The sequence below is a fragment of the Lissotriton helveticus genome, chromosome 6 (assembly GCF_964261635.1).
Source record: "Lissotriton helveticus chromosome 6, aLisHel1.1, whole genome shotgun sequence".
Classification (NCBI taxonomy): Eukaryota; Metazoa; Chordata; class Amphibia; order Caudata; family Salamandridae; genus Lissotriton; species Lissotriton helveticus.
The window spans coordinates 1,889,768,463-1,889,779,063 of NC_136067.1; the positions used below are offsets into that span (position 1 = coordinate 1,889,768,463).

At 38.2% G+C, this 10,601-nt stretch overlaps 1 protein-coding gene across 1 annotated transcript in view; it reads left to right on the top strand.

Annotated features, from left to right (window-relative positions):
- The window catches only part of FAM177B (family with sequence similarity 177 member B), an 89,566-nt gene extending 79,659 nt beyond the window's left edge, over positions 1 to 9,907 (top strand). The window contains exons 4-5 of the mRNA XM_078649827.1: positions 4,798 to 4,895; positions 5,425 to 9,907. Of these exons, the coding sequence (XP_078505953.1) occupies positions 4,798 to 4,895; positions 5,425 to 5,634 (308 nt within the window). The 3' untranslated portion in view covers positions 5,635 to 9,907. The remainder of the gene's footprint in view (positions 1 to 4,797; positions 4,896 to 5,424) is intronic.
- The last annotated feature ends 694 nt before the right edge of the window (positions 9,908 to 10,601 follow it).

Below are 10,601 nucleotides of genomic sequence, written 5' to 3' on the forward strand. Positions count from 1 at the left end.
CCGGCAGAAGACTGTCATGTGCAGAAGGGTAGCTCAATATGGATTCACGAGTGTCTCTCAGACCCTCAAAATCGCGGTACATGAAAAGTAAGCGAAAACAAATTAAAACACAGAAATAAATGATTACACTGTATACCATGAATAGCTACTCTATACCCCTTACTTTATATAAACTATTTGCATTAAGGTTTAGTGCAAATAAACTACAACACGAAAACATCAGTGCAAGCTTCACCATGTGAGGACACCAAGCGGCCATATTAATGCAATTGCGCAGGCGCAAAGGTTCCCACCAGAACTGCAAATACGTCACGTCACGTGAGTGTGACTAACGCACGCGCAGAAGAAAACCCGCCAAGCAGCGGCCATTTTTAGTGACAAACGTTATTAAGGTTAATACACACATATGCAAGCATCCCTCGGATACCCCAAATGTCAGAATAAAAGTGAAATTAGTAAGACAAACAGGTTGGATTACTTTGTTACATATTACTCGAGGTTCATGAATTCAAGCAAGTCGCGTAATATGCGAATCCTTGCTCCATCCGTTTGTCTGGTTCAAGTATTGCCATTATTTCAGCTGTGCTTCTGAGTGTTGTTCCCCATTTGACTCTTACTCAATTATCATTATTGCCCGAAAAAGTGGGCCTAACATGCCCCTGAAGCCCTCCAGTAAATTTTAGTAGCTTTTCCCTGAGGGTGTGGTGCTTATCTGACAAATTGGAATCAAGATCAGCCGAAGCACCTGTTTGAACCAGGCATGAAGCCACACCCAAGCAGAGTTTGTAGCACCCATTTATATGAAACACACTCCCTAAATACTCACAAGAGGAATAACTATATAGAAAAGTTCATAAGAAAAGAAACCCAAGACTTCTGTTTTGCATTCGATTTGCGAGACCAGCAGAGTTGGACGAGATGCTCATCCTTCCAGAGCAGCTCGTCAGTAGTAAAGTGTTGTGGTCCACATCCATATGTGAATCTCTCCTTACTGTCAAAACCACATGTGTAATTATCTAAAAACTAGCATTCATTCCTAGAACAACCGTCTGTACTCTAGCTGTACTTTCTAAAAGTATCACCTGTCTTGCAGGTCTTACTTTTTCGCAAACAATTTTGCAATATACTTCCCTTACTTCTGATTCTCTAAAGTCAAAGGGGGTGGAGGCATCTCTATTTCCCAGTTATCTTTCCATGTCTTTTATTCTACATATGTTGAATATAAAACTCTCTGCTTGCTTTTACTCTGTTTATGAAAAACTCATTTGTTTTCTCAGTCTTGCATTGTCTTTCTCTCAGAACAGGTTCTGTCAGTTCATAATAGATTAAATACCAAGCATAGCCTGCTGGATTGTATTCTTGTTTTTGTGCTCTTTTCTCGGCTTGTGCACACAGCTTCTTGCAACTAGATATCCAATCTCTTTGTTTCCCTGACTTCCAATACACTGAGATTGTTCTGGATAGGCTAACTAATCTACTCTGATTCTAACTGCACCTAAGCACTTCTGAGCGCAATAACTACATAAGTGCCAATATAATGATTCATATATTTATTTCTTTAGTCATGTATTCATTTCATAGATATGTAATGTTGAGTGGCCATTTTGAATAACTGTGTGAGATTGTCTTATCACAGTTGAACATGATGTCTTGAAAAAAGAATCACTAGAGAGACACAGGAGATCTGGGCAATCCTGCAAGCAGCTGTGCACTCTTTTGTGTTTGGGGTGCTATTGTGCTTCTGGGAAAACCTGCAATGAATGAAAACATGATAGGGATTTTGGGTATATTTGCCCCAACATACTTACAAGGCAAAAAGCTAAGAGATTAGAACACTTGTTTGATAAAGTGCTGAGTTATAATAGGAAAACTACCAGAACGTCAAAACATGGTGTCAAAAACCCTTGTGGAGAATCCAGCACAACTTTGAGTTGAATGCATAAAAAATCTTGTCTTCAAAGTTAAATCTACTGTCAAAAGGATAGAGATAGACCAAGCCGAAAAATGCCCCAAAAGGCTCTTTAAGATGTAAAGGAATTCACTCTCCTCAAACCAGGGGTTACCAATGACCTATCCAAGGATGGATAGGTCATTGGTAACCCCTGGTTTGAGTGTTGAGGAGTTCTCAACATTCCTTAAGAGATGGCGAAGATATTAAAGTCTCCCTCACTCAGACTATGAAAACTGAAGCCAACAATGGAATCTCACAAAACGTCAAAGCCATTTGATCCTCCTTCAGACAGGTAGACCTGACAGCCCTGCTGAAGACAGTGGGCAAACTAAACACTCTTCCCACTTCACTGAATCTGTCTCACAGCACCTTTAAAGGAAATAAGCTTGTTTGTGACACCTTAGTTGATCAACACGAGCAACTCTTCTTTATCAGGAGGAACCATTCAAGATGCAGATCAAGTATTCTTTGTGGGGTCTCTTATCTTCCATTCCTACCCAACGTCCTAGAGAGTTCAGTGAAGGACTAGCTCAAAGACTTAATTGAGGAAAATAACCTACTCAATAATCCTTAGTTAGGTTTCATGTCAGGATGCAACATAAAGACTGCAGTTCTGAAAATAGTTAACAACACCCTCTGCATCCGTGGTAAAGGTGACTTCTGGCTCATTGTCCTCTTTCACCTATTAGCAATCTTTGACACCTGAACAAAGCCTTTCTCCTGAAAATACTTCAAAAAACAGAATCCGTATATAAACAAGGGCCGCTTTCTTTCTTATCATTAAGCAATCCAGAAAGGGGCCTTACAAGGTTTTATTCCCCAACCTGCCTGTTATAGACTTTACATAGAAGTGTGGCTCAATGGTTAGAGCGGCAGACCCTGAAGTAGAAGTCTGGCCCAGGACCATGGTTCAATTCCCGCCTCGGCGGGTCTTGGGCTCAATTTCCTCGGACCTGATAATTCTCGCCTCGGTGCCTATTCTAATCATGGGTCCCACTCTGCAATAGCTTGCTTAATCTCCACAACAGCCCCAACAACGCTAGGATGCCTGGCTTCACCTTGGGGGTGCCCAGGAGTGGGCACTTCACAGGGAAAAGTCAGGAAGCGTTCCTCTGTGGTATTCGTACAAGCGCCGAGATGCCTTCGGGTAGTCGTGGGCTATACAAGTACCTCTACATTTACACATAGAACATCTAGCCTCCATAGCTACTGTCCCATCTCTTTCCACCTTTATGCAGACAATAAACCAGCCAACTCTGTCCAAAAATTTCCTCTCCTAGAAATGTTGCATTTCTGGGCAAGGTCTTGAGATCTGCAAACTGGATAGCATGATACTGCCTAAAACCTAACCCACATATAGGAGATGTTCCGGTTACCGGCGCTGCAATGCTGTCTGTAAACTTCAGTCATGAAACATACCAAATCCATTGATTTCTACTTTTACAAAGACTTTAACATTGAAGCAAACATCAATACAATGAGAAAGGGCACACCTGGAACTATGACTCCTCTATGGAATGAAACCCTCATTTTTGAATCCAGATATTAAGCTGGCTACACAGTCTCTTGTGATGCCGAAACAAGTCCAGATTAACTAGTTTTTCTTAACTAATTTCCAAATTGCATCTGATACATCATAGGGCAGCACTTGATGCAGTGACTAGGCTGGTCTCAGGCTCAAAAAACTTTGACAACATTTCACCAAAACATGTCGGTCTGAACTGGCACCCCATAAGAGTGACAAGCATCTTTAAATTTGCTAGCATCCCACATAAAGCCATATTTTTGGAAGGATCCAATTTCCTTCCCAAGAAACTGAACAAATCCATCAGAGCAGGGTCATACTCCTACTTGAGACCCCAGGATTTAAGAAGACAAACACTCTGTGCCAGTTCATCTTGGGAAGTGCAGCAGGGTGTGTAACTTCATTCCACCTGACATCAGAACAAGTTCCTATCACTAAAGGAGAGATGAACAGAAACAGTTTAGCTGGGTAAGCTATGTCTCTCTGAAAGAATTTCGGAGAACAGTTACTGTATTTTTGGCATTGTTTTCATCTTTTCATTATATCAAAAATAGATATTTTCCTCCATTTTTACAACTGATCCTATATTTAAGTTTGCTATATTCTGTTGTGTTATATTACTATTCCGTATACTAGATGTTTAATTATATTTTTTACATTGGATTGTATAAAACTGTTCATCGTCAAAGTTTTTGCCACCCATTGGGTCTTACCAACCAAAAACACTATATATATATATATATATATATATATATATATATATATATATATATATATATATATATATATATATATATATATATATATATACCGTATATATATATATATATATATATATATATATATATATATATATATATATTATATATAAATTAATAAGTAAATACATTTCAATAGTTGCTTCTGTGTAGAATGGAAAATGCAAAACTGTCATGTGGGAACCTGTGGGGGACATTGTGGCAATATTGCTTCATTAAGGAAACACCCGATCAACATATATTGGGCTGAGAGACCCCGCTCCTCCATCTTATTTTCATAATCCAGGAATGGAAAATTAGTGACACCATTCAGTGCTAAGATAGACCTGCAAGTGGTTTGCAAACACATACTATGCTTGCTGTTTTTGTGTAAACGTCATAATGGTTGACGAATGGACGAGGTGCTTCACAGAAGTCTAATATATAGACAGGAGACTTACTTGGTTAATAATTGAAATACATATTAGTTGTAAATAAATAAATCGCTGATAGAAACCATAGTAGTCAAGCCATACTCTTTGTATTCATTGCATGTTATTTTGTTTCCATTATTGTGAATTTAGCCTGTGAATTCCTTGGTGGAAAGCTAGCAACGCTCTTTGGACTGAATGTGCCCAAGTATCAGTACGCAGTAGATGAACACAGCAGGAGACAAGCCGAGGTACGATGAGGTTTAAAGACTTTCTAAATGGAACTTATCTCTCTAGTATTAATAGCGATCCACTCACTGGTGTAACTGTGACACTGCTCAAGTGGTGGACCCATTACTTTGCCGTACTGTGTAAAACAAAAGCTTCTTTCACCACTTTTGTTAGCTTTGGTCAAGTAAGCCTGGTTCCCTCCCTGACCAAGCCTCCCTTTCTTTCTCTACTTTGCCATTGGCCAAAAGGTTCTTGAGACTTCCGAATGCTGTAGATGCTGGAATTCCTTAAGCACTTTAAAAAAGTGTATGTTTGGAAACTGTAGTGTTTTTAAAACTACATATTTAAAAAAAAAACTTTTAAACCCTTTTTAATGTCACTGTTCTGTACAAAAATTATATTTAACCAGTAAATGGGTATGAATCTGCTGTTGCTGAATGCTTTTTTAGTGTTTTCACACCTAACAGAGCAGGCCAAAACAAAAAAAAGATGATTGAAGGAAATGTCTGTGGTTTTTCAATTGTTTTCTTTTGCACAATTTGCATTTAGGGGAGCGAGAATGAAGATGGACAAGTCATTGCACAGTCCCAAGTGTCACAGAGTCTGACAGAGCAACAGCGCTTGGAGACACATGGAGTGGAGTATGGGTCGATTCCTCTGACAGACAGAGCAGTGCTGCCCCTCGCGAGCAATGTGTCCAACATCAATGAAATCAAGGGAGAAGGATATCAAAGCATCTCAGACACTGATGCAAAATGAAAAAATGCATTTCTGTTTGTTCATGATTCAATTTTGGAAAAACACTGGCCAATGAAAACTGGAGTTTACAACTTAAAAGACTAAAAATCCTGATATCTTTGCAATGAACAGTGACGTCTGCGGTCCCGTCGAATAATCCTTGAAAGCACAGCTCTGAGGCTTTGAATTGCTCATGCTCAAGTGGGCAAACTCCACAGGTCTACCCTCTTCCATTGAGTGTTGCCATTGTTAGATCTGTGGAACATTTTTTCAGTGTCCAAAAAGGTAAAGTACATGTGTAGGTCATAGACATCACCACCTTTATAAGGGAATGTTCTTTTTAGGAGCGACCTAGAAAGTTTAGTCAGCTAGTAAAATAAGTAGGTGGATTATCTGTCTTCACTGGAGATATCGTTGTTTAACTTGAAGGTTTTAGAGTTGAATCCAAGCTGCTTAACTCGGCCTCTCATTCTTCTGAATTTAACAAAATGAGCACTATTGATTTTGCTAATAGGCGCAACTGTTACTTAGTGTAGTACGAGGTTATTGTCAGAAAGTAATCTATGAATTAACATTTCTGTAGCATTGTTTGCATAGCTTTAGGGCAAAGCATGGAATGAGAATGAGTCTGTTTTATGTACAAATGTCCTCAGTAAATGTGTGCTTGCTGGAGACCTCTCCATGCCTTCCTTCCAGTGGTCATTTGCAAGTTTGAAGGACGGCAAGGGAAATACAACTTTCCTTCCTTTCAAGATTGCTGAATTGATTGCCATTAAATTGAGTCGATGTATCTCCCCAAAGGGAGGATTCCTGATGTAGCCTACACACACAGTGTTTTTACTCTGCACTCATCAGTTGGTGGGTTTGGTTCTTCCTCCAGTGCCCTATCCTTATAGAAAAGTATCGATAAAAAAGAAGTCCTGAGTACATTCCTCTTCATTTGTGGCCCGTCAGTGTTGCTATTGTTTCTTTCTTTCATTCTGCCCTCCACAGAAAGTATCCCAATGTTTCATAAATCATATTGCAGTCATTAGCTGCATGTTGGATTGTCAAGATTTTGAAAATGTAAAGCTACTTGCATAGTCCCACCATTTGAATACTTACCAAAAAATTTAACTTTAATGGCACCATCTCCATCTCTTAAATCTTTCTTTACATTCCTCCAACACGGGTCAATATTAAAAAGCAGTGCTCGTAAGATCTCAATTGGATTTTAAAATAACCAAGTCAAATTAGATTTTAAAATACCTTGTCGAGGAGAGCTAGACGTGCTCTGGTACGGTTCCCTGTCTGTGAATTCTCTGGGTGACCTTTGTCCTGCTTCATTGTGTAAGAACTCAAAATATATTTTTGAAATGAATAACCTCAACTACAAAATATGTGGGTATAAGTAGACTCCTTTGTATTTTAATAACCTGTATTGCAGAATATTGTTAAAGTCAGGAGGTCAGTAGACAATCTATCCAGCCCAACACTCCAGAGTATGCTGTATTTCCAGGCACTACAGCAGGCTCTGACTTATAGAAGACCTGCTGCTGTAGATCAAAATAAGAGAAAAATAATACAGGCTTTTCTCTTAAACACTTGTGCAAATAGTTTCATCTATTTTTGTGGCCTGTTTAATCCCTTAACTCTTCATTGCATAATTTAAAGATGATTGAAACTGAGAAGATATTATGCTGCAGCATACAATTCAATGCCAGAGGCTATTCGGTTTCAGGGGGGAAAGGTCAGTTTCTGGGACAGGGTGTTCTGAGAAAAAACAGTTCTATGTTCAGATATACTTTGTGGCACCAAATAAACAACATACATGTACACATAAGGCAGTCCATAACCCAGATGTCAGACTCCATAGGCGACAGGTTTAAAAAACATATTGGCATGACAAACCTGTGGCACCACTGGGTCAAAATATCACTGCATAGAGAACAAAGATAGAAACCTAATCTAGACGGTTACCTGACAAAAAGATGGCGATATTTGTCTCCCCTGCCCAATCAGCCAGGTTACAACCTAAACTATTATATCCAAAGTGAATCCAAACATTCAGAACCAGTGAAGAACACAGGTTGTCATAATAATGTAAACCAACAATATTTATGTAATATAAATTGTAGCTGAAAAGTCTAGGGCATCACCATCATATATCACGCACAGACTCCCAAACGCTCAATATCTCCAAAAAAGCTCAGTCAAACCATGACACACCCGCCACAGGAGACACACAAGCCTATAAGTGCAGACTTTAGAGTACTTTGTGTCCAGACTATGTCCAAGCTATATAATTGTCATGCAAATATGCTCTTACCGTAGCTTGAGGCCAGTTTCTGGTTTGTATAATGTTTCTTTTAAATTACATATTTCTGAACATTTTACACTATTTCCTAACTTTCCTATTGTTATTTGGAGTTTAACAGAGTACTTTTTAAAGTTCATATTTCAGCACTACCAATACAAATTGGAAGTTTAAATACTAGTGACTATAATATAGTAAAAAGAAGTCATTCTAGAGATATTTAACTCACACTGAACAATAAAATAGATGCCCTTCTAATGTAGTATCAGCTGCACTACTGCAAATATATTTTGACACCATGTCTAGCATGTATTGATTCAGGGTGTATTAATTTACAAAAGTATTTTTATATAGCTGTATGCTTTGGAGTACAACTGAAGAATGTAACCAAACAAAGTTATTTGTCTTTTACTGCAGCTTGTCACAGTCCGTCAACTGTATGCAAATACAAGGCATACAAAAATTAGAGATAGAGATATGTACAGTGGCAAGTTTCAAAATACTGTCAGTCCTGAGTTAAGCATCACATGAATGTTTGGATTATCATTAAAGCACATCTTAAGACTTTTAATAGTATATGGAGTCGGTGTTAGGTGAATTTAAGCAGAATAATGTGTTGATTTGTCACTTTCTCAGTCACCTTTCTTCTTGATCCTTGACCAGTGCTCATACATGCCTCAGGAATATACCTTTGTTGCCGTGAAAAGTAGCAGCGAACAATTATGTAGTTATCTGATAATGTTATGAGCCCTGAAAGATGTTTTAGCTTTAAAGTTTTTAAAACTGTACTTTTTACTTGGATAATACAGTATTCTGTGTACTTTTTCCCACAGTAATTTGTGTTATTTGTGTGAGTTGTATTTACGTACATTGAGCCTGATTCACAAAGGTAAACTAATACTTTTGTGTACGTTTACAGTAGTTTGCTTTTCACAACGGGACTTACGAGTAAAATCGTTACGAGTGCAGAGTCTCCGCACACAAAAAGATAGGTATTTTTATGTACGGAGACGCCGCACTCGTAGAGATACTACTCGTAAATCCCTTTATGAATAGCAAACAATCATAAACTTGCACAAAAGTGTACATTTATCTTTGTGAATTATGCCATTTATGTTTTTGTTCTGTTCATGTTTATCTGTGGTACCAATGTACATTTGAGTATCAGGATAGACAGTGAGCTCAAACGCATTTTGATCCAGAATAGCCAATTCTGCATTCACATTCTGAGAGTTGTTGCTCTAATTAAAAGGCCAAAAATTGGGACTGTTTATGTGAATGGTTCTTGACCTGTAGTACGTGAACCCCTGGGGGTTCAGGAAGCCTACTCAGGTGCCTGTTTAGAAAATGAAATAGTAGCAGATTAATAAAGTATATATACAAAACAATTAAAATGCTTTGTAAATGGAAAGAAATTAAAATTTGTTGGCTAAAAATTAACTTGGAATTTCTTAGCTTAATGCGTGAGAGTAGCCCAAGTAGAGCAAACAGTTGTATGGTTGATTGGTTGATTCAATTCAAGCACTAGTCTGTGCCAACAAAGAAGAGAGCATGCATTAGAAGCGAGAAAGAAAAACTAATATGCTGAATTTAGCATTGTTTCATGTTTGAGAAATAAGACCAAATTTTGAAAAGCTCCAGCCATCACATTAAAATGTTGGTTTTCATAGTTTTTTGTGAATTAAATGAATCGTAATTTGTATATTTATTTGATGTATACTTGTTTTGAAATTCAAACTGTAGAACGTACTTAGGCTGGTGTCCCCAAATTCCAGAAGTGATATGGGAGATGTGTGTACGTGGGTCGGGTTGAATTCAAAAAGGTTAAGAACCACTGGTTTAGGCCACTTTTTGAAACTTAACTCCTACCATGCACTGATATAAGCAATTTCTGGAGTTAGCATTGGGTACCTACTTTTCCTGGTGTTAATCTATAATAAACATTTCATAATTGTACAGTTTTTATTTTGGCTTACTTATTAAAATATTCATATTTAACTGTAGTGTGCTTCTCTTTTTGCCCTTGCTCTTTTAACACTCTGCAACCAACATGGTATTCCATGCCATTTTCGTTGGCGGAACAAGCAAATTGCTATCCAAGGATATCCCAAAGAAGTTCCTTTTTTTGATGAAGCACATGGTCAGATCAAAGCCATCGCCTACAGGGGGCTTTAGTTTGGATGGCTGCTGGGGCCTCTGAAGTGAGGAGTGTGGTCATGGTGAATCAGGATTATGGAAACCTGAATATGGGGAGTCATGGTTTGGGTCTCTTTTTAATGTATCGGAAAGATACGTACAACATATAAATTACTTTCTTCATAATGTATCAGAAAGATATGTACAACATATAAATGACTTTCTTTTTAATGTATCAGAATGATATGTACAACACCTGAATGGCTTCCTTGGCAATTTTGCACATAATACTCAATTACAGTACAGAAATGCATGGGAAAACTCTTCTTGCTTTTAGGGGAGCGCCCATCTTGAAGTTGTTAAAAGTAGAATGTGCCGATTTGGAGAAGTCTGAGAGCTGTTCTCTGCTCACCAGCCATGTATGTGGTAGTTCTATAGCTCAAACCTAACGAAAAGGCAGCGGAGCTCTGTTAATGGTTACAGACAAGCATAAAGTCAACACGTAATAGGAAAGGATGCTGGGTTGTGGCTGATTAATGTATTGTGATGTATTGGT